This window comes from Lissotriton helveticus, chromosome 3_1, assembly GCF_964261635.1.
Source record: "Lissotriton helveticus chromosome 3_1, aLisHel1.1, whole genome shotgun sequence".
Lineage (NCBI taxonomy): Eukaryota > Metazoa > Chordata > Amphibia > Caudata > Salamandridae > Lissotriton > Lissotriton helveticus.
Genome location: NC_136061.1, coordinates 997,512,381 through 997,537,964, shown reverse-complemented (window position 1 = coordinate 997,537,964; position 25,584 = coordinate 997,512,381). Strand labels below are relative to the sequence as shown.

The 25,584-nt window shown below is 42.8% G+C and overlaps 1 protein-coding gene across 1 annotated transcript in view; it reads right to left on the bottom strand.

Annotated features, from left to right (window-relative positions):
* Positions 1-23,007, bottom strand: part of FKBP7 (FKBP prolyl isomerase 7) — a 132,110-nt gene extending 109,103 nt beyond the window's left edge. The window contains exon 1 of the mRNA XM_078681501.1: positions 22,657-23,007. Coding sequence (XP_078537627.1) covers positions 22,657-22,874 — 218 coding nt within the window. The 5' untranslated portion in view covers positions 22,875-23,007. The remainder of the gene's footprint in view (positions 1-22,656) is intronic.
* Positions 23,008-25,584: the final 2,577 nt, after the last annotated feature.

Genomic DNA, 25,584 nt, shown 5'->3' with positions numbered 1-25,584 from the left:
ATTAAAAATTACTTGAAAGAGCCTATTCAAACAAATGTACAAAAGAACAGATTAAGGAGGAATACCAGATTACAAGAATGCAGCATTGTCCAAAGATTGAAAAACAGGCAGCTTTCCAGTGCACTTTAGATACATTTTGTTCCAGATCTTACACTTATTGGATGTGGAATGCCTTCAATCTAATGCCATTCAAGTTAACAGTACCACGTAGGTATGCTTTAAATGAATACTATAGTATTCCATCCATCAATAATGCCAGAATTGTATCAGAAAACCTTACAGGTTTTTTCACATTTAAACCTTACTAATAAAGACACATTTGTTGTCAATTAGAAAGGGGTCAGCCCAAACAGCACAGTAAATTCAGCAGATCAAATAAATAAAAGCACAGTGCAAAAGAACTGGTAAAAGAATATCTAAATCATATCCAAAAGTGATTGCGGAACCAAAATAATCTACCCAGACATGGTGTTCATACTTTTAGTAAAATGACCCTTGAGGGGCCTTACATTAAGGATCTACCAGACCCGGACTCTGATGTAATACATAAATTGTTTCAGTCATTGTACCCCCCCATTCTATAAATATTCCTTTTTACAGAGATACAGATGAAGTGATCTAGCTCTGATGGGGTGACGATGAAATCTCCTCTGCGGTCCTCATTGCAGAGTTTTGCAGAATCTGGTGCAGACATATGGAGGGGGCACAATCTCTGTATCGCAGCACAACATTTTGACTATTGACAGTTTTGCACCCAAAGTTGGGGATAGCTACACAGATCCAAGAATACCTGGTCCTTTAACATGTGTTTTTTGGTGCTTGATGTATACAGCTACAGGCACTGCTCCCAGCCTGGCATAGGTCTATATCTGTGAGAAAGAGGGAGTGGTTGGTGCACATACCCCTAGGGACAGCGTTTAGCCCAAGGGTAGAGTTAATCTGTGGGCTAGTGGAGAGGATCCAGCCAAGAAAACTACTCTCAGCCCAGGGCTGATTTAAATCCACAGGGAGTAGATAAGGTTGGGGGGAAAGAATAAGATTTCCTTTGTGATATAATTTGAGCAGGTGCAGCAAATAGTCACAAGATATGCCAATATCCAGCGCTGTCATGCTTTGGTGGGGGAGGGGAGTCAGTGAGTGAGTGTAAAGGGATCTGGGACTTGACAGGGGTGAGGGATACTATTTGCTCCCATGCTGGTGCAAGGGTCAGGTGGAGCCAGTCTGTGCTCCAGCCCACAGCCCCTGCTCTTTTGCACCAGGTGAGATCAAGCCTGGCAATCTCCAGCATTGATTTATCAGGACCTAAATTTGCAGACTGGGCCTACTGGAGAGTAATGGAATCCCCCTCCCCGAGACTTACAACTGGGTGGAATACTTCCAATCTTAAGGATGGCCTTAGTATCGCTGGGGAAGTAAACTGGCCAGTTCAAGATTCAAATCTTCTAACGAATGGGGGTTATCTAGGGTCATCTATGGTGGAAACTGAATTGCCTTATGTATCTAGTCAACCGCCACATGTAACCTTGCAGAATTTCAGAATTGCTGGATTCCTGCTTTTCCATATAATGATGTAGTAACGCATATTTATAGAGCGCGACTGTCACCCAAAGGGTATCCTGGCGCTTGACCACAACACTACCTACATATGACATACATTACAGAGCCTTTGGAAAAAGATGACTTTTAAGGTCCTTTTTAAAAGACAGCAAATCCTGCCTACACCTCAGGAATAGCGGTAAGGAATTCCAGAGTTTGGCGGCCGTAAAGCTGAAAGAGCGGCCGCCCATCCTTACCCTTTTTATTCTGGGGACTGTCACCAAGAATGCCGAAGAGGACCTCAAGGTTCTAGAGGCTGAGTACCAGGAGAAGAGATCTTACAACATCACTGGACCCAGACCATGCAGAGCTCTGAAGACCAAGCAAGAAGCCTTAAAACAAATCCGTTGCTGAACCGGCAACCAATGAAGATCCGAAAGTGCAAGGCAAGAAGAAGCAGAGCGAGGACGAAATAGGGCCAGCTTAGCCGCCATATTCTGAACCCGCTGCAGCTTCAAGAGCAGAGTATTAGGAGCCCCTAGAAGCAGTGCGTTGCAGTAGTCCAACCTACTGAGAATGATACTACGCACTATTTCAATCCTAGCTGAAGGGGGAAATAGCGGAAGAATTTTCCGTAATGTACGGAGCAATAGCATGCATGTCGCCGTGGTTTTATTGACAAAGGCATCCAACTGAAGGTTGGGCCCAAACATGACACCCAGATTGCGCGCAGACTCGGCAGCCGCCACAGTGCCTAGGATGGAGGTAGGCCAGAACTCCTCAGGTAGAGGGCGAGGCAGCCGATCCAAAGTGCAATGGAGAACCTCCGTTTTCGATCCATTAAACTGGAGTGAGTTCTGGCGCAGCCAGTCTGCCGTAGAGGTCATGCAACGGTGAAATGTTTCCCTAGAAACCGCATCCTCGCCTTCAAAAGAAAAAATAAGTTGAGTGTCATCGGCATAATTGATGACCGATATGCCGAATGACTTAATCAATCTTATCAACGGGCGAAGATACAGGTTAAATAGGATCGGGCTGATAGCCGAGCCCTAAGGCACGCCCTGATTTACTTTTTTGACAGCTGACCGAAAAGGTGGCAAAGCCACAGCTTGTTGCCTATTGCAGAGGTAGGAAGTCAACCAGTCCAAGGCCTGACCGGTCACCCCGGCCTTCTGCAGCCTGCTTAGTAGCACAGCATGGTCAACCGTATCGAACGCGGCCGACATGTCGAGCAGCACGAGAAATGCCGCTCTTCCCATGCTCCATGTGACATCTCATACACCTTTTGAGGCATTTGGGCACACTGATACCTGGAAATTAAATAGTCCCAAGGAAAAATGTATCCCTTGAAGCAAGTGGTCTGTTTTGCCACAGTTTCCACTGCCTGGGAAGTGTAAATACGATGGGGCCAAGATGTAAATTACTGATAAGATTCCTTACAACTACAGTGATGAAATCTTGACGACAGTGAATACGTGACCGCCCGACCGCCCGCCCGCTGAAGTCGTACATATGCCGAGTGTGAGACACCTTTTTCCCTCAGCTGCTGTGTATATTGTTTTCATCCCTGCAGTTATCCTAATCGAGCTGGTAAGAATCCTAATCAGGGACTCACGCTTGGGTTCCGGTTTTATCGACTCGAATGAGTGTTTGTTATCCGCCTGCGACTAGTTTTTTGAAGTTGTGAGAAATCCTATCAGTAATCTACATCTTGGCCCCATCGTATTTACCCGGATGGGCATTGGCAACCAGCCTGCGGTTCGGCAAAGTTGTTACACAGGGTGTAACTGATATCACGCTCACCAAGTAAGCATATCATAGAGTGAGAGAACATAAAAGTTCCTTGGTTCATGCATGAGATATAAATTGACTCGAATTTCGAACTATGAAAATATGACTATTAATAGGACAGCCTAAGGTGTGTCTCATTAAGTGACCCTTTGTATCCTCACATCTTTTAACATCAATTAAAGCTGTTTCACCCCACCAAGCATTCAATATTCAATGTATGTGCACAGACGGTGTTCCTGATGAAGGCAGCAGTGCCGAAACGCACGTAGTTTTCAATTCTGCCGCTTGCCATCATCAAATCATCAATCTTCTGATATGTCAATACATACTAGTTGATGTCATTGCATACCCTGATTGAAAAGCCATATAACTGTGTTTGTTATTAGTTATAAGTTTATTTTTATATGAATATTTGTTTATGTGTATCCGAAACACATATGAAGAAAGATTAAAAAAGAATCATATGAATGATCAATGAATTTATGAATTATCTTAAAAAGGCACAAAATTAATAAAATGAAAACATTTTTCTACAATTGTAGTGGGGGATTTGCACAATTTTGTATAATTAATTTGTAATCACACCTAGAATTCATTAGTCTTTTCTGTATTAAGAAGCTTGCTATAGTTTTCATTACACAAAAGCTTCTCAATCAGCTACCTTTAAGACAGTCACCATGTTTTAATGGAAGCTCTCCTCTGCCCTGCTTCATTTCTGGTCTCTTGGTATTGTTCTGACTCTACATATAGGCTTCTACCAGTATCTCCTAGAAATGTGTCTCTGTGTTTATTACTTATTTTCGTAATCTAAAGAGTAGCTGCTAAAAGTCAGTTGCAGGTGCAAATGGTGAGGCTTTACCAGACCTGGTTTCACTCCCAAAGTTACAACTACTTAATAATCACCACACTGTGTATGATTCCTCACCCAATAACAACCAGCTGGACTAGATACATGATTAAGCCATCAATAATGATGGTTTTCTGAATTTACTGATAGTATGGATGCCATGAAGGGATGCAAAATGGGATATATATATATATTACAGGGGTTCCAATCTCTAAACCAATCAACCAATCTAGCTTTTAAACAGGTAAACAACAATTGCTATTCAGACACTAATCCAATCAAGGCTGACTTCAAATTAGGAATATCTGTCAACAAACCGCTTTAGCAGTTTCTAGTACATGGATGTCTCCTAAAAATGGCTTTCACACACTCTGATGAGCTTTAAAAGCTTCTGATGAATAGATTTCTAAATCTGCATGCTAGCCCCTAAGAAAGTAATATGTGGACCATGACGAGGGAATCCTTGGGGGTCCCTCTTATTGAAATCACTTGTGCTGAAGATACAGCAGCACAATTCATTTATGACTCACACCGAAAATAAATCTCACAGTATTTGGCTGACGTTTTGTCCTAGAGATAGGAGATGGCAAGTGCAAAAGGCCAAGACAATGCTCCATGTTTGTAGGGGCCTCTTCTCTACATGTGTGGGTTAGCCTGATCTGAGCTCCAATCTCATGTGTGTGCCTCCGTGTAAGAGTGTGATAACCCTGAAATCGCTCCACAGGATTTTATAGTTAGAGTGATTAGGGAGGGAATGATACAGATATTGCTTTGTAGCAGCAAAGACGATGTGCATAATAGGAGCTTTTTGTAGCTGACACAATGACTAGAACTAGAGAATGAATGTCAATTCAACAGTGTTATTAGATGAGTACGGACTGCCCATAACATCATTCTACGGACAACTGAAATGCGTTCAACCTCTTCTTCAAAGAGAAATGAGACAAGATGAGAAAAATAATCAAGCACACCAAGAGATCAAGATCCAACCCTCCAATGCACATTCATGGACACCCTTCACTACTGAAGAGCTGCTAGTCTTCTCAATTACCTCAGGACAATATGCTACAAAGACATAATCCCCTATTCAACAGTGAACCCCATCAGTGGTGAAGCAGTCTAATCACCACCACCATATGTGTAATCCCTGACATGAGGCATTCTTCTCTGACAATCTGCAAACCAAACAGGTCCTTTTTCCAGTGAAAACCCGCCGACCTCCGTCTCCCGCCGGTCTCTACTAATCCTGAATTTACACCCTGCCTCCGGGCGTGTGAACTGCTGTACTGTATTTTGGAGCGATCCTGGGACTTTACCGGCTTGGTGGACGGAGTTATGTAGAGTTTCAGTTTGGGGTCTACACCAGCTTGTGAGCCGGGGACTTGAGTACTGGCCCAGCCGAGTTCCAGTTGAACAACATCGGCCGTGGGTGATCGACAGGGTCCAGTCTTTGGCTGTGGAGAACTTTCTAAGCCCGATTTTGACGGCGGTTGTTGATCTGGCCTAAAATCGACGGAGGGTTGATGAGGCACGATTGCGGCTGTGGGTGGAGGTCCCTGATACGGAGACCCGGTTTGCCGTCGCCGGTGTTCGCTGAGTCGGGGTCTTCGCTTGCGGTAGCGGAGCGTGGATTGTGGCCTTGGTATGCCCTGAGTCTCCCTCCGTGACAGTCCGTCCCAATTTTGCTGGTTCCCCCGGGGATGACCGGGCCTCTGGGGGACGCTATTATGGTCGACTCGGAACGAAATGTGGTCGGACAGACTGAGTGTGAACCGTCGATGCGGACTGCACTGGCAGCTATCGGGGCACTACATTCCCATGTGGAGTCCATTGTCCACAAAATGATAGCGGTCACATACGGACATGGGCGTGAGGGACGGACCCTGCTCCATTGCAAGATCCTGATCGGCCTATACTACCCACGGTGGTCCTCGTAACGGAAGTGGGCCCTGTGCCACGAGGGGTGTCGGATGCTTCATGTCAGTGTGATGGCCGACGACCGTGAACTCGGTGCTCTCTACAGTTTGCCAAGCCCACCATCATTGCTCACTGTGTGTGGATTAACTGGTGCCTCCTTTCCGGATACTCTTGGTGGGAACTGTCTACGGGACGAAACAGCGTTTTCCCCCTCTCCGACACCTTTACTACGATCGCGGAGACAACGACTTCGGGAGCTCATGGCGGTGAGGGAAGTCGTCGATGTCGATGGAGTTCCCAGTGACTTTAAAACTTTGCCTTGCCTCGGAAGGAACTTTACCGAACTGTTTCTGCATTTTGACTATCCTGCAGAGGCGACAGTCCGTCCGGAAGGGGCTTGCACGACGGATCGGAAGGGTCAAGGATGAGACTGATTGTTAGGGCTTGGCACCGCGGGCTTGCTGAAGTGGGATTCGCTACCATTGTATTTACGGGAGGTATTGTTTACTGTTTCCCCTGTTTCGTTTTATATCGCTTCTTAATAGAGTTGTGGGTTTTATCCTGGGGGATTCTTGGTTCTGGCGGGGGGGAGGGGGGACCGGGGGCCCGTACCGAGGTGTCCTCCCCCATTTTTTCTACTTTTAGTTCCTAGTTAGATGGGGCGACAGGCACACTGCTAGTTGGGGACAGGTGCAAGCCATATGCAGGGGTGCAGGGTGGGGGAGGGGTGTTCGTCTTGTTAGTGTTTTTACTTTTTATGTTTGAAATCCTTTCGAATCCTTATATAGGTGGTCTTACTGAGGCGCAAACTTGTGTTTTGGGTGATTGGGTTCTGGAGGTGGTATTATTTGCATAAATTAGCCAACTGTTGCGTCATCCAATATTGTATGCGGTATGCGGCTGTAGTCTCGTACCTTTATACTGCTGCCCCCCCCCCTCCCTGATTCACTAGGCTGCTTTTCAATGTTCATCCTGTTTCCTGGGGAGGTGGAGTTAGTGGTTGGCATTTGTTTGATTATCCTGAATGTCATACGGCTGCATTCCCGATGTAGCTTGTGAGCTGGCTTTTATTGATAGTTCTCCGTCCATTATGCCCTGTATGTATATTTCTCATCCTTTCATTCCGCGATGTAAGACACCTGTTATTGGTTTTTCTTTGTTTTTTCTCAATAAAAAGATGTTTTAAAAAAAAAAATGCAACTGCAAAGATGCAAAATAATAACTTTAAAACCAATACTCCCCCTCCAGTCTGAAGTCAGACGCAAGTGCAGCACAGCATCAACCATCATCCAGGTGAAAGTCGGCTTCATTCTCATTACCATTTTCGCCCTTTACAACACCCAGGGGGCTGGATGGCACTATTATAAAATTGCTATCATACTACATGACTAAAGTATCACCTCTAAAAGAACTTCTCAAGATCAGAAAACATCAAGGGATCTGTAGCTCACACCACAGTTCTATTCTATCACCTGTCAATTTCAATCTGTACACAAAGTCTCTCAGCTTATTCCTAACAAGAGCCTCACTTTTTACCAGTACAGTGAAGACACTCAGCTCTATTTGAGGCAACATCAACCACCTAAAGAATTGCCTTTCCAATATCTACGCTGTTTATTGCAGGTCTGCTTGATGCGTGACCCTCTGAAAACACAGTTAATCTTAATTAGCAACGTCAATACACAATATCAAATTTAAAAAAATGGTTCACTGCAATGAACTCTGAACTTTGACAGTTATACCACCATCTTGCAAACATACCAAATTCCTCAAATTTATGACAAAGAAGACGGAAAGCCTGGCACCAGTTCTCACTTCTGTTGAAAATTAAAGCCTACCTCCCAGCGCCCAGAAAACAGCAACAGTCTGCTTTCTAGTATCCCATACAGCACATAACCTAATCAGTAAAGAGCATCTGCCATCATGAGAAGAAAGACCCATCAACAAATTCACAAAGTAAGACACGATCGCTCCCATACTCCTGAAACTCCATTGCCTCACTGGCAAGTTCGAACCCCTTTCAAGACATGCTGCATCACATACGGCACACACAACCAAGACACTGCTAAGCTGGACAATAAAAAAATGAATGACCAGAATAATACATTCGATGCCAACCAATGTGACCCTGAAAGCCTTTCCTTTCTCCCCTTTTTGTCTGAATTTTGGATTGCGTATCTGCTTAATTCCTGTCGCCAAGAAATATAATGTTAAAACTTTAGGTTTTACTAAGTTACAAAACTGTATTTAGTCAAACGTTTACCTGGGTGACAAAAGAAGAAAGTTCCATATTTCAAGCAGCAGGTAAAGGAGGAGCTCTACCTAACCTTGGAAGCTGTGCCTTGGGAACATGTTAGAGGGAAAAGGACAATTTCAATATTAATGAGGTAACATGTTTTCTTTGGTTTAGCGCTTCAAAGGCATAGGAGTGATGATAAATGATATGCTTAGATAAAGGCAGCCTATCAATTTCAGATACACAAATTCCATACTTGAAGCATGACAAAATAGTTGCATTAACTGAAGTCTTCTGGGAATCAGTCAGAAGGAGAGAAAGACTCTTACTAAGAACCAAAAGAATGAACTAAGCAATGCTGCAAGACTTGTAATATAGGCATTGAAGAATATACAGCTTAAAGATGAGAGCTGCGACTGATCCATGTTTGCCAAAACACAGGAAATTCAACCTAAGGCTGCGCCATGGACGTCCCTCCTGGGAAGCTAGGATGCAACCTGTTGATGGATTTAACAATATGAGGGAGCAACATTGGCACTCAACGAAGGGGGCAAGGCCAATTCACAGTCGGAGTACTTCTGTGCCGTTTTAATTTCATTATTTCTGACTGACTAGTTCCATTTTTCCTTTCAGTGATACTGGTATCATGAGTCCCCTAAGAGGTGCTCCAGGTTAAGTTGATTTGCTTCACAGCGGAGTGGGTGACTCTACTGGGAAAGGCACACCACAACTGTAACCACTATAAATAGTAGTCTTTCTTTGTGAAAACCTTTATAATGTTTAATTAAATAGTATTTCACAATACCTCCTCGAATGTAATATGAACGTGGTTACACATATGAGGAGAAGGGATCGGCTCTGTCTCAGGCCCTTCGACCCCTCCCACGTGGGTGCCCATCGATGTTGGTCTGACAATGAGAACAGTTGTGCCCTTACCTTGTAGCTTACTCTCCCTTTCCTAGAGCAGGTAACTCCTCCTAACCCAGTCCCCCCTCTCTGGAAGGCCCAGGGAGGCAGAAAAGCGCGCTTTGTATTAAAAACAAACAATTTGGGCAAGCTCTAGCAGGTGAGCCTGCGGCCTGCAAGAAATTAACACTGTACAAGTAAAAGCTATCAGCAGTGTCACATGCTCACATCTGTGGCAAAGATGTTTTCCTCTGTACCCATTCCCTGTTCTATATCCTGCAGCCAACTTAAGCTCTCTGTGACAGGAATCAATATAGAGAGAAACCACTATCTTTGCGACTATTATGATATGCCTCCCATTACGGTTCTTTCTGAGACACTGCAATATTATGGTCTTCCTCATCACCATCCGACTAGGCGACAGACTAAGAACGTATATTTAAATGATCCACCCTAAATTTTCAAGTGCAGTTAAGAACCTGAGTGGCTGCTTGACCGGACGTTTTAGCATAAAACTGGTGCTTGAGACAAGCACAACACATCAATTCTTCTTTGAATTCCTGGAAGCTCTGTGAGCCAGGACAGGGGACGAATTAAAGCAGGGCCATAGCACTATCTTTGAGATCCATGGATAGGCTCTAGGACTGAGTAAAAATGCTTTTATTGTTGTGACTATTAAAGAAGAAGAGGATAGACCAACACAAATGCAGAAAACTTGTCTGAAATTAACTTGAGGAATTGCAAGGCTTGACTATTTCACGTTACCAGATGGACTTCTTGCCTGTTAAAGATAGCCAATCCGACCAAGACAACACATAAGGTGATACAGATTAATTCTCTCCACTCATGGAAGTCAGTTGCCATTTTTGTGTTTTAACCCAACTTCAAGGATGTGACTGCTGAGGGAAGAACTCAAAACACCTCAGAAGCTAACTGGTGGGTTGCTTGCTATACTTACTTCCCTAAGGTTTACAACAATGCCTATGTCTTCTCTAGCAAGATCATCCAAAGTGATCTGATGACATAGTAGCATCAACTACAAAGACCTGTGGAGAATAGCACTCATCAGGCCTGCTGAAGTGAGACAGCAATCCAACTATGTTGCATACCTGCCGCCTTGCAAGAGACCACCTTGCAGCAACCAACTGCTTTGAACCCAGGAATGTTGCATGATTTGGTTTCCAAGGTTTGTTAGCATGGCACTTTTTCTAGTGATCTTTATTTGCTTTTTTATGCAATGTTAAACTCAAATAAAATACTATATCATGTAAGTCTGATCAGCAACGCACATGTTAATTATTGTCCTATGGCTACCAATAGATTTTGCAATAATAAATATTGTAGTTAATGTACATCTCTCAGGGAATGATGATTCCTGATATCAGATGATTCTGGACATCAGTTACTTCAGCATCACAAAAGTCTTAAAATTTGCCCATATACTTTCATACTTCTGTGAACAGCCATGGGCGTCAAAGGCCTACTGCTCCAGAATTTTGCATCACTCAAGGCCCACTTTCCATTAAGCAGGATTCGGTGCATTTGAAGCTTTCCATGTCTGCAATATGTACCTTGCAAAAATCAACAGTTAAGAGTCCTATAAAAAGTGTAGGATCTATGTTAGTATGTAGGCCATCTACGATATTCAATACCGCCCATCATGTGTAAAGAACACTTTTTACCTAAGTGACATCAGATAGAACATCTGGAATTGTGTGCCAATATCTTTGCAGCATTCTACACCTCCACACTGAGTGCAAGAAGTCTCCACTTCACAGTCCCCATTACATCGAAGACATGTAGGCAATTCTTTCCGTCCCATTTGCCTTAGCCATTCCCTCCAGTAATAAATGTGGTGCCAACATTTGAATTGAATGAGCCTCATTGATGCTGCAATGGCAATTTCTCTTGAGGGACCTCCTGCCACTTCCCATCCTTCAACGCCTGCCGGGTCAGTCTCTCAATCTCACCTTAACTGTGGGAACCTGTTAGGTGTTAAGATTTTATACATATGAGAATTGTTTTTGTGAGCAATGCAGCAAAACTAATTTTGGCTTTGAGGGTATTAATTCTGGAATGTCTTCTCTTGTATTTAGATATGGTACGGGTGTGTGTCTAATTTGAAAATAACAGAAGAATTGGGACCTTAATATGCCAAATTCCTCCAGTAGCTCAGTGAACGATATTACCCAATTATGTTCCCCAATGTCTAAACACCCAAAGAGTTCCATCCTGTGAATCCTTTGACCTTGGTTACCTCAAAGATAAAGGAGTCTGTGCCTTCAGTTTCTTTTGCCAACCAATTTCTCAGAAAGTTTCTTTCCAAATGTGAGAACAATTTTGGTGGCTGGTGGAATATCTAGGAATGCATTGATCCCATATAGAAAACATGTTCGGTGTGTGCCACAAATTACCCATGTTTCACTGGCAAATGCGGGATCTGGCATCCAACAGCCATACATTGATTGTGCTGGTGTGCTGCTCACAAATACTCAACAAAGTCTGCCATTGTCCGACTCCTCATCATAGGGTGACATGCAATATTTTTCCATGCTCAGTGCAGGGGTTTGTTACATCAAAGGAATGACTTAACTATGGCTGAGAATAGCTTGAACAATTGTTTGGGAATCTTGAATGATATATTTTGTAAGATATAGGTATTAAAGTATGGCTCCTGTCCAGTAGCCCCGTGACAAACGCTTTGGGCAAAACTATCATTTTGATTAGAGTCACTCTGCTCATTAACTAAACTGGTAGGGGCATCCAGCTGAGTGTTCCTTTTCGGTTTTCTATCTGTGAAGACATATTTCTGCCCTATAACATTTCTTGGGCATTTGAGACATATATGGTGAAGTATTTAATCCCCTCTGCAACTCTCTTTAGGTAGCATTATGTGACCCAGCTATCGTAAGAGACCCTCCCCAATGAGATACATAACAGATAAAAAAAAACACACCTGTTTCGTAGCTGCAGTTACAGAAATTCACACATCTTATATTACAAAGTAAGGGCAAGTTAAAAAAACACAGCAAGAAAGAACAAACTATGAAAAGTATTAATAGGCAGTCCAAACAGTGCCCATACACCTTGCTGCCTAAAGGTGTCCAACTGATTGTATAAAAAAAAGAAAACAGTAATAGAATACTAATAAGATACTGGAGCCCACCAACACTGTGTGTTATTCATTTTCGACAAGATGCACCATAGTTTGTATGAAGCCTTGACAATTTGACAATTTATTTTATGTATTTGCCTGGTGGGTGAAAATCATTGCAAAATATTAGTTAAAAGGAAATACAGTACGATCCAATAAAATATGTGGCAACCTGAAACACCAGAATGCTAGTGCCATTTAACAGACAATGATTTACCAAAGCATAAAAAGGACACAACTATTTTGGAACCCAAAAGTCAATGCTGTCCGCGAGCTGAAATTAATATAAAACCAGTAATACAAAATATCATGTAATTCACAAACCTTCAGAAATATAATAAAGTTGCTCGAGGGATACAAATGCACAGGCGGCCCAGGTCGACAGTAAATAAGATGAAAAAAGTGCAATTAAAACAATCGGATTCTATTTGTATTTACAACTACTGTGCAAACAAAAGCAGCATCTAGCTGGCAATTATCTAAACATTACAAATGGGTTAGAGCAGCTGAAACAGCTGACAAAAGAGTCAAGAAAAGTCAGTAGCCGGTATTTGTGCAAACATAGCAGTTCAAAATGAAAAAGAGTTAACAATAAGAAAGTTGTGCCAGCATTATAGTAAATGCAACCAGTCCACCTCTGGAACAAAAAAGTGTTAACCAAGTTTGTATCAATTTCTACTGAATCTTGCAGTCAATACACAATCTAGTACAAAGCAGACCTCTTGACCAGAATTAAACCATTGTTGTACTATTAAAACAATGATTTTAAAAAGAAATGTTAAAAAATAGACAAACGTATAACTGTAAAAGCTACAGAACTCAACATCCTGGTTGCAAACTTCATAAACTTAAAAATCGAGCTTATAAATGGCTCAACTCCCCCTTCAGACATTCAATAACAGCAGCTTTACAAGATCGAATATTCAGTTGTCAAAAAATAGGTAGAAGCTAGTAATGCCTGAGACAAGAAAGATGAGGGCACACGCAAATAATTTGAGAAAGAGACTCATTCGTGGCTTGACAACCCCTGCATAAATCATCTTGTTCGTCAGTCAAGCGTCAATGCTTGAATGCTTTTAGAGCAATCAGGCTGAGCCGTAGACGAAGTAATTGTGTTCTAACAGTAAGTTTTGATGGACGCAATAGATAGAATAACTTGCAAGTCATCATGAGCAGACAACAGCCAAGCTTGTTTCAAAATAATTTTAGCCAGCTTTCGATGGTAAAGAAACTTTAATGAGATCATTAGCTTAATCCGTTGCTCAATTCGCCTTTTTCCAAAGACTAGAATCTTAGTTTTTGATTTATTAATGCTAAACGTGTTAGCTTTATAGTAATCTGATAGGCTGGTCAAGGTTCTTTGTAACCCAATTGCAGATTGGTCCATTAAAATCAAATCAAGAGCATACTGCAATAGGTGCATGTTTTTGCCTCGTATTTTAGGAGGGAAGGCTTTGGCTGTGCACGAGTGATTATCCAAGTCTGAAAAGTACAGATTAAGGAGTAGAAGGGCCAAAATGCAACCCTCTTTCAGCCCCCTATTAGTATAAGTCTTTGTTGAGGTGGACCATTTGTTTAATACTCTCACTTTCACCCATGTATTGGAGTAGAGGCTGATGATGGCCATCTGCAAGTACGAGGGAATGTTCCAGACTGATAATGTGGCCCAGAATAGGCATCTATCCACCTTAATAAACGCTGTGGCAAAGTCAATGAACATGCTGTACACAGGACCTGCACCCTTTTTTGTGAAACAATCGATAAGTGCCATTAAACATACCAAATTAATCTCCATGCCGTGCCCTTTCGGAAGCCTGTTTGTGTTGCGGGGATAATTTTCTTGTTGCTTGCCATTTCCTCCAGTTTTTATTCAGAATTTTCGCAAAACACTTTCCATCCCATCAAGTAGGGCAATGAGACGGACATTTTCAGGCTCGTCGTAAGAGCCCTTCTTATGCATGGGAATTAAAAGAGAGGCCCGCCAACTCTCCAGAACCTGATTACTCAACGAGCATAAATTAAAAAGAGGAGTCTATTCGTCCATTCTGTTTTAGCTGCTGTGAAAATACTAGCTGCGAGTCCATTTAGACCAGGAGCACTTGCTAGACGCATCGAATCTCAGGTATCAGTAACCATACCCTCCATGATTAGATCTAAGATTGGACTGGAAGTGCTTACAGGCAATGGCAGACTGGTTGAGTCTCTGACAGTCGTTGGCTCATGCAGCAGAATGAGCAGATTGACATACAGCGAGGAATTATAAACAGACCATCCAGATGCAGAAATATTGATTAATTCCCTTGTCTGATGGCCTCTGAGAAGTTATGAACCATAAGCCAAAGTTTCTTAGGATCCTTAGATTTTATTGACTTAATATTAGCATTCCATTGCTCATCTTGGAGCTGCTGTTTTTCCTCATAGAGGTGGCGCCGATAGTGCTTGCATTTGGTTTTGAGCTTCTCCTTCAAAGCAAGGTTTGCTTTGTCCTTTTTCACAGCCCTTATTTTTTTGTTTAAACAATTGTTTTCGAAATAATACATCTTGATGTTTTTAGTAAACCCGAGGTTCAGGGTGTTGAATCCCAGTACCTGGGAGTGGAGGGGCAAAGGCCTTGAGACCAGCCTTCAATTGAGTGCAATGATTTAATTTCTGATGACGATAAATATGCTTGCAACTGCTCACTCATACTGGCCTTTAATCCTTCATCCCACCAGAGCCTTCTGTTTCCATCTCTGATTGTTGTCCCTGCATAATTTCTCTCTGCAAAGATACAGAACTCAGGGGTTAAGGTCAGGACAAAATAGCAAAATCACTTACGAGCATGTGATCGATTTTTGAATTTACAGTGTGATTGAAGTGCTGGATTGTAACCCATAAATAAACTACAGTGGCCAATCTTTGATGAAACGTGTGTGTAAAAGCCGCAGTATGGTCGCTTGGGCTTCTGCCATTCAGTGACTGCAGGCCTAAAGTTTTCAGAGTCGTAGTTAGTGTGTTGCTCAACTTAGTAATGGTGCCTTTATTTTCACCACTTCTGGTAGTCGTGGAAAATCTTGGTTGGACAATAAACTCCACAACTGCAAATCCAATAGCTTACAGCAGACATGTGCTTCATCTCAAAAGAGACTTCTACAAAGCTTCCAGTACTCGTCTTAGTATATGAGTCGGTAGCGTATCCAGAAATAAGAGCTATTGGTATCTTTATCCAAGTTCCTGCTAGACTGGAAAGTTAATCCATCAACATTCTTTACCCCACAAGCCAATTATGTACATTATCCATAAAACAGAGATTGGTGCATCATCATAAGAATTTTCTTTTGCGTCTCTGCGTCAAAATTCGACATGTAATCTCAATCAGCCATGATCCTGCTCTCATTCAGCGTTCATGTCAGATACAAAATTGATTCATTCCAATTAGCCTGGAGGTTTGAATAAGAGTCAAAATCATTTAAAACCTTCATTGCTATTGACCTAGAGTTTTTGGGAACAAGCCAGACCACCCTCCTAATCCTGCTAGACCTCACTGCTGCATTTGATACCCTCTCTCCCTCGGTGTTAGCATCTCGCCTGAGGGAGATTGGCGTGGAGGGGCCCGCTCTGGATTTGCTGGCCTCCTTCCTAAACCAGAGGGAACAGAGAGTGATGCTGGGGGAGTTTCTATCTCCATCCCTGTCTGTGCAATGTGGGGTCCCCCAAGGGTCGGCATTAAGTCCGACCCTTTTTAACATCTATGTGACCCCACTTGCCAGGCTGATAAGATCTTTTGGGATGGAGGTAGTTTCCTACGCCGATGACACCCAGATCCTGGTCTCCCTCTCTCAGCCCGTTAACGAGGCTGCCTCCAATTTTAGATCCTGTTTAGAGGCAGTCGCAAAATGGATGACTTACAATACATTCGAATTGAACGGGGAGAAGACGGAGATTCTGGTGTTTGTGGGAAAAGAGGACATCTGGTCGGCTGCTTGGTGGCCTGCCTCTTTGGGAGCGTGTCAGGTACCTACTGCTCTGGCAAAAAACCTAGGAGTCCTGATTGAGCCCACCCTCAATATGCATCAGCAGGTGAACAGAACAGTCTCTACCTGTTGGGGCATAATCCACATTTTGAGGAGAATCAAACACTACTTATCCCAGCAGGCCAGAAAGCAAGTCGTGGTTGCTCTTATTGGCTCCCGACTGTCATGCCTCAAGCCCCCTCCCAGTGCCTGTCCCTTTAACTGTGCACTATTTAGGATTCCTTGACCCATGGAGCGACGCTCCACGTTCTTGCGTCTAGCTCCGTCGGGTCCGTTTGCTGCCTGACTTCCTGTGCCTGACTTCCGTTCCTACGACCTGGCGTTCTTCCTGCTCGAGAGAGTCCTCGGCTCCGTTGGTTCTTTTCCGAGCCTCCGCAGTCTTTCTCTCTTGGTTAACAAGCGCCTTGCCACTGCGCTTGTTCTTTTTGACACGGACCGTGTTATTTTTCGTTTCTCATTGCCTCCCCATTGTTTTGGTGTCCCGCCCGGCGGCCGGGTTTTACTCCGCCATCCGGTGGGATTCCTCTTCCTTCTGTTGGCCCTCCTTGTTGCTCCGATTGTCAGCCGGGCTTGTTCTCCGCTGACGGGCCGGGCTAACCTTCCCCCTTCATTTCTCCTACACCGGGGTGCTCCGCTGTCAGCTGGGTTCTTCTCCGCTGGCGGCCGGGTTTTTTCCCGGTGCATTAGTATTCGTCAGTTAGGGTCTTTCTTTACCTTGTTTCTATTTTCCCTGCCCGTCCCTTCTCACATCATTTCCTTGGGGTTATTCAGCTCTTGTGGAATATCACATATTTGGACTTGGTATCTTGCGTGGACCAGTGTGGATTGGGCTACAGCTACACGTCCCAGAATCACGGTAACAGCGCATTATTGCGCTGCACATTGTATTGGTATAAGGAAGATTGTATTGTAGTGTTTGAATTCCTGTTTTGTTTATTGTAGATGTTTCTCCAGCTATCAAGGATATTGGCAACCGAGTTATTGTATTCAATCCATCATTTGGGGTGTGCTTCTTGGCAGTTAAGACAGAAACCAGAGTGAGCAGTATATTTTTAGTCGCTCATAGCACTAGTAAACATAGAGACACTAGACTTATGTATATTTTGCCTCCTTCACTGCAGCTCCAGATAAATCCCTTACCAGAGGTTCTTCCATATCCATTCAGGGACATTAACATACATCAAACTAGGTATGAAAGGTTATTATGTATAATTGTGAATGTGATTGTCCTATTCAGACTCAAAAATATTACTCCTTTGCATTACAGTCTATCTTGTTGCCAAGCCCTCAAGAAGGTTGAGACATCCAGTCTGAAGACCCTCAGCACACAATTGTTACCCCCAACCTTTCCTTGTTTTGTCTCCCTGTTTTCCCCTGTTCCGCCTCTTGTGCTCTAGTGTTCGATAGAGTCGGAAGGCTGCAGGGGAAGGCTGTGGATTATACTTCGGATTCCTGACGCTCCTGCGGAATCATCGTGTATCCTTTACACCGACTTGACTATTGCAATGCGCTGTATGCAGGTCTCAGTAAGGGGCTGCTGCAGCGCCTTTAACTGGTCCAAAATGCGGCAGCTAAGTTTGTGTTGGATCTACCCAAACGTGCATCGGCCACCTCCGCTAGGAAGGTTTTGCATTGGCTACCTGTTGAGGACAGGATCTCTTTTAAAATCCTGTGCCTTACCTTTGGCGCCCTAGCGAGAAATAGGTCTGTGGGGATTGGGGCTCTTTTGACCCCCTACTGCCCCTCGAGGAATTTGCGCTCTGCTAACAAATCCTTGTTATCCGTACCACGCATTCGCAGAGCCAAATGGGGTGGCAGAGCTTTTTCCACAGTGGCACCTAAAATGTGGAATGCTCTTCCCGTTGAAATTAAGGCCCTTCCCACTCTTCAGTCCTTTAGGAAAACTCTGAAGTCACGACTATTTGCCAAAGCATACCTGTGGTTTTGCCTCTGCCTTTTAAGATTTATTTTATAGGCGCCTTGATGCCTTCGGGTTTTAGATGCGCGGTTATACATTTTCTTTCATTCATTCAAGCAAGTATATGAGATCTTCTGCATATAGCGAAACTGTATCTACCAAGCCTGCATTCCAGACATAGAGCCTGATTATGATCTTGGCGGACAGGGTTACTCCATCACAAACGTGAAGGATATCCCATCCGCCAAATTGCATTTCCCTTATATCCTATAAAACTTACAATACGGCGGATGGGTTATCTGTCACGTTTGTGACAGAGTATCCTATCCGCCAAAATTGTAATCAGGCCCATAGTCTAATTCCTCTGTATACCCTAATAAATGTTGCCAGGGTTCCACTGTCACGCAAAATTAAGCGGTGATGGGGGCATCCCTGATGGGACCCTCGTGCAATGGGGATGAGTTGTGATAATATTCGATTGACCATTACCCATACTCTGGGTTTGTTATATAAAAGGAGGCTGTATTCAATGTATGGTGCAGTGTTTTGCAGTGTAAATAAGTAATTCCAGTCTACAGAATTGGAGGCCCTCTCCAAATAAATTTGGAGCATAGCCACCAGTTCCTTCCGTTTAGGTGCTAAATCAATGAAGTTGAAATGTCTTTGAATATTATGTCCAGTTAACCTGATTGACATAAAGCCACTTTGGTCTTAGTAAACAAGTGTCTCAATCACTACTGTTACTAGATGATTCGCTAGGTTTTTGTAGTAACCTGGCCTCTGCGTTCAATAGAAAAATAGGGCTGTATGAGTAACACTTATAAAGAGGTCTACCACTCTTGGGAATGACTGCAATTACTGCCTCACTGACATCCTCTGGCTAAAGACAGCTTTCCAAGCCATGCAAAGCTAGTGGCATTTGCCTTGTAATATTCAATTGGCATACCACTTTGTCATGAGGTCTTGCCAGACTGCATATGTTCTATTTGTTCTGTGATCTCCTCATAAGTATTTATTGGTTAGGTACTCATCTCTGAGAAATGTAATTTTGGTGTGTGTTTCAGGGAATACTTGATCGCTGCTGCCACTAAAAAAATGAGCAACTTCCTGAGTAATGGGTGAGTACCTGATCATTTCAGTTTATGATATTAAACACTTTCCTCAATTTATTAACCAATAAATCAGTTTATCTTCTATGCTGCCTTCTCTACTTTGAGATGCTTTTTGTGCTTATCTAAACAAAGCCTCTTATAGTGCTATTTGGTGGTATCTATTTTGTACTGGAGTAATTCATTGGAAGACTCTCTGTACCTCTTTCTAGATGTAGTATTATTTGCTCAACTCCTTTAAGTTTTTCAGTTTTTTCTTTCTTGTGCTGTGTGATGAATACAATCATTCTACCGGTTTGAGGGTCACCCATAGGACCACTGGTGAGTCCACTGAGCTTTTGTTGAGCTGAAAGTATCAAGTGGATTTAGTTCTTATGGTGCAGAGTGTCAGCTCATCTAGTAGGGTAGGGTAGCAACTCTCGGTGTCAGCTAGTGGGACAAATAAATATAATCTAAACTTGAGAGAATTTATGTGTTCCCAAGAAAAATGTATAGACACACTTAAGGAGTATGCCACAATAAAAGTAGCTAAATGGGTCAACCCTACAACCCCGGAGTCTGAGTGCCGGTGCCTGCCTAAAGCCTGGTGCATGACACCAAATATCATTATTCCTTTGGAGCTTCTGGGAGTAGCTTGTTGAGTGTATTTAAAAAATCTGTTGACAGCAATGGCGGTACTTAAACTATCAAATAAATTATTGTCTTCCCCTCCTTATCCTGTCATTCAATGTATGAGTTACAAAAAAAATGGAAATTGTTTTTAAGTAGAATCACAATACCTCTCAAACCACATTTGAACCCAGCATGATGCAATCAGTCAACGCCCCATTTTCCAAGGGACTCACAATTATTTCTCATCAAATGTGTTTGATACATCACTAATATATCGGAAACTAGGCAGATTATAGGACTGCTGTGTGCTTAATTTTGTTTGGTTAACCATTCACAATCCACTATACATAATGAATTTCTCCTGACGTATTTTACTGTCTGGCCTGAGTCAAAGTCTGTCTCCATGTTAACTAACTCTAATTGTATCAATGTTAGTGTGATCTCACGCTTTACATAATGTTACACTGCTTCTCTCAAACTAAACCATTTTAATCCAAGAAACAATCTTAACTGCTTGTGTTGAATATGGAGACTGAGAGGTTACGAGTGTAACTATTAATTGGAAGCATTTAGAGTCTGCACTGATATGCATTACCACGAATACATTTCCCTCTGACATTAATCTTGGAGTGATATAACAACATGTACTTTAGATCTATGGCTCTCAGTTTTTGTTTCACCAGATCAAATGATTTCCTCTGCTCGTAAACCAGTCTAGTATAGTCTGGGAACTCTAGAATAATTTGGTGAATCACACTGCACTTCCTCTTAGTCCCTTGTCATTCTTAAAGTAAGGTCAGTATCTCAGGAATCTTAAAATCAAATTTGGGCAGGGCCCAGAGGGCAATTTGAGGATTAGAGTACAGTGTGCCAGTTCAACTAGAAATCAAGGGGAAAGCATGTCATAGGGCAGAAAGCTCTTGCGTCACGGCTCATGAAATGCTTCTGGCCTGGGCCTTCTATTCTTTTCAGGAAGCCCATGATTCTTAAGTTGTTGCAGTGAGAGTGTTGCTTTGTATCTTCTGCTCGTGTTGACTGTTTGCTGGAATTTACTTGTAATTGCTGTACTATAGTTTTGATCTCTCTCACCGTATTTTAGAATTCAGAAAATAGGCCATCTACCTCCGTTACTCAGACCACTGTTTTTCGCAGATCCTGGCAGAAGAGTGTTATATCTACAGTTCCGTCTTAGCTGAGTGCCTGCATACTTTGTAATGTATGTTTGCGCAGTGAAGCATCGGGTATGCATTTCAGGTGATGCTTATCCAGAGCAGCAGGAAAGCTCATTATGTGATAATTTCCAAAGCTGACCAGAAAAGAAAACAAAAGACAAATACAGGCAGCAGAATGTGAAAAACAACACAAGCCAGAAGTAACTTGTTCCCTTGACTTAAAGCACTACAGAATGTCCCACTATTCAACTGACGGAAGAAGTTTAGCCTGTGCCTGTGTTGTACCATAGCAGCATTTGTTGCTCATGTTTAACAGCATCTATGAAGCTTTAAGTAGAACATAATTGATAAAACTGCAGTGCATAAAACTAAATAGGAAATATTCATGACATTTTCTGTGCAGAAAAAAATTATTTTATGAACCATCCTCAGTTGTTACATCAATCAATGACATGTTAGCCCTAAAACTACCTGCATCTATCTGAACACCATGCTGAAAACCAATAAAAAATAATATATAAAAATATTTCCACTAGCCCAGCCATGGCTGATGAAATATTTGACATCTGCCATGTAATAATTTGAGATCTCTCCTTTTTGCATATGTGGGTCTGTGATTGTACATTGTTCAATGTAAGTGTCTGCTAAGAAAGAAAGATATTTATCAAGGCTTACTGCAAGCTGTGCTCTTTCTTCTACCTGAGCAAGCACAAGACCAGAGGGCACACTTGGCCTTCGGCCAAATACTATGTACTGCTAGTCGCAGTGCCCTACGTGTCCAGACAGGCTCACACAATGTGGTCTGCCTGTCACGTCTAAAGGGACACTGGACCCAGCCGTTCCAGATACTTCTTTGGCGCATTTGCTGGTTTAATGCTTGTTACTTTCACTCTTTTCCTATTGGGCATCTTTACTTTAGCTGTTAAATGCACTGAAGCCAAGTACAAACAGTGGCATGAAACTCTTAAACGTAGTTTTGCCTAGCTACGTATGTTTTGGGAGGTAATCTGCAAATGTAGTGGTTCCGTCCCACACTCTCTTCTGCAAACAACTTTTCTTCGCTCTATCCAATCCACTGCTAGCTGCACCTTCCACGCAGTGAGAGCAGGGAGGTTTGTCTCCTCTCGGCATCCTTACGCCGCGCTGCCGTAATGTAACTCTATCCTAGCATTCGTACCCCGTTCTCCCTCCTACCCCGTGTAGCCCGAGTCAGCTGATAAAAAATCCGATTGGCTTGAGCTTGGTATATACTGGCGTAGCAAACCTTAACAAATAAGGTGAAAGAGTCACAGAACCTCTAAAAACAATCTTTGTCGCAGTATTTTCGTCGGAGGGTCGTTCCACTTTTATGTCTGCCCAGTAAAGATTACGTTTAAAAAGCTGGCATGAAACTATGTTTTAATGCAGATATATATATCAATAGAAACAAGATGCCTCGGACTTACCTGCAATAGAATTTAGTGTTATCTTCCGCTAGGTATCCATCGTAATGGGCGTTCACAAGGTCGCCTTTCTTGCTTTTCTGGCTGCACACGCTCGGAAGTTCAACAACTTCTATCTTCACTCCTTCTTTAAACACAACTTCGTTCGTCTGTCCGAAAACGCGAACCGAAAGAAGGCTAAAGCACTGCAGGAAGAAAAGTGCTTCGAAAAACGCAAACATGGTTAACTGTCTGCCGACTTACAGATGCTCCGACTAGTGTAGCTCTCGAGATTCCGCACGGCGTTTGACTGATCTCTTGAACACGTGGCACTTAGACAAAAAAAACTATAATTTACTTCAGACTGCTTCGAGCACTGTTCACCCGCTCGCACTCCCTATTTTGATTCAACCCCTCCAGCTACATGATGACAGACCGAAGCAATCTGAATTCCTCTCCTGGCTCTTTTTTATCATGCATAATGATGTAGACAGCAAGCTTCAAACTATAACCTCATTATTAACATTTGACCGTGATTTCCAAATAACCGAATAAAAAATAGCACACATGCTATAAATACTGCACAGCCCATTTTGACAATATTTGTTCAGATTTGTAGGTCTGATAACATCCTATTTTTCCCCTCTTCTCAGTGCTCTTGGTTTCCCAGCCTTCCTTATTTATACCTGTCACTTGCCTATACCCTGTGATTGTTTGCTTTGCCTTCTAGGTTTACTCCTTGCCGGTTCTGTAGTGTCATTTCTCCTACTTCGGCTATTGAGCACGACTTCAGTATGCTTGTGGGCTTATTCAGTCCCCCTGCACTCTGCACCTGGTAGGTCAAGATCTTCTCCCTGCTATATGTGTTTCCTTTTCGTGTGTTTGCCTCCATTGACTGTTCTATATCTCCTAAGATAATGTCAATCCCTTGAATCTTGGCGTGAGAACGTGCCTCTTTTTGCCTGGTCACCCTCATTTTTTGTAATGATGTTGCTAGTTTTGAACTCTGCACAGTGGGGCACTGCAGTCCAGTCCCCGTGTATGTGCCCCGACCCTTAAAAAAGGTAAAAGTGGCTAACTCCTAGTTGGCATATTTAATATCATAGTAAGGCCATAGCATATGGCACAGGAAACCCACTAAGGGCATGAGGAATTTGAATGTCATCTGTGGGTTGCAAACAATGTTGTGGCATTCACTAAGCTAACAAAGGAAACATGTCTTCAGGCCTACCTTTGAAGACTTATTAAAAAAGCCAACCTTAATCAGCCCTGGTAGCCCACAATTTAGGGTGCCAAGTATTTGAAAGTGGTACATGCAGGAATTTAATGTTGGCATATACCTACAGTGACAAGCCCACAAAAGCTATTTTCAATGTAAGGGGCTGAAGCTGTGCTGTGACAACAATTAGTATTCAGAATAAAGCCATAACTTCCATCAGTTGACTTAAAATTTATCACTCCACTATCCTTTTTCTATCAAAATTTACAGACTAACATGTTCATTTCTCAAATTCCATATTCAACTATACTAATATACTGCCCAAATAACTGAATAACATATCTACTACTCAAATTACTTCATATGTATACTATACTAATTTTCAACACTAATCCTTTATGGGTTCCGGAGTGGCGTGCTACTCGCCAGAAAAGCGCGTCAACGCCCATCAGGGGTAACAAGTGCTGTATGAATGCAAATCTTTCTTCCCCTTTTATCCATCCGCTATCCTTCTCACTCCAAGTAATAGACTAATATCCACCACTGAAATTACCTCATATTTCACCATATTAATTCACCACTAATCCTTTATAGGCTCCCTGATTAGCATGCGACAACAAGCGAGCGATAAATGAATACAAACCTTTGTCCTCCTCTATCCTTCTGCTATGATTCCAAATAACAGACTAACCTATCCACCACTTAAAATGTACTTGCATGTTTCACTATACTAATTCAACACTAATCCTCTGTGGGTCCCGGAGTAGCGTGCTACCCGCCAAAAAAGCGCTTCGACGCCTCGTCAGGGGTAGTAAGCGCTATATAAATGCAATTACAATACAATACAATACAATAACTCTGATATCTTTGGTTTAGGACAAGGTACCGGAAAAATTCATACACTATTGTTTAATGTTTATTAAAATTCAATTCAGTTGTGAAGTAAGATTTTCAAGAAATATTTAGGGGAGAGGATTTTTAAAAAGCCACATTTTACCTGCCCGAGTCTGCTGGCAGATGACCCTGCCAGTGCTTCACCTTAGTGAGAGCGAAAACTAGTGAGAGCGAAAACTACTCCCAGGCAGCAACATTGGCTTAGGTCTTTCCACAGGAAGATCTGGGAGTCAGGTGCCTGACACATATCAGATCAGGAAGGACATCTGGGGATGATCCAAGAACTTCATTAGCTTGAAAAAGACCAGGGTGTGGCCTGCACATTCATAGTTATGGATAAGGGGAGAAGGGAGGAAGAGAAGGCTGTTGGTATTTAGTGCCTCTGTTGCCAGTTGGGGACGCAGTGCCGACCCGAAGACATCCCTGCATGGCTTGATGATAATGCAGAGACGATCCGAGGTCCTGACTGTGAGTTTCGATGGCAATGCCGAGTGGATCCGAGGTCACAACTGCTTGGCTCGAAGACGACGCAGCGCCTGCATCGTAAGGAGTTCAACGACAAAGTGGGACCCCTCTGTGAGGTTGAGTTTGACGCATCATCCCGGCTGTGTGAATCAGAACCGACACATTGAGCCTTTGACACCGACTCTTGCTCCATCCAAGGTTCTTTTTTAGCAGGCCCTGCATGGGTCCTGGAACCAGCCTGCCATCCATTGCGGTGGGCCTGATACTTTGGATTTACCACGGTTCAGAGTGACCCTAAGTAAACCTTGAGCACAATTGACTTTTAAGCATTATATTGCAGTTATTAAAAATTCAAATCTCTAGTTCTACTTATT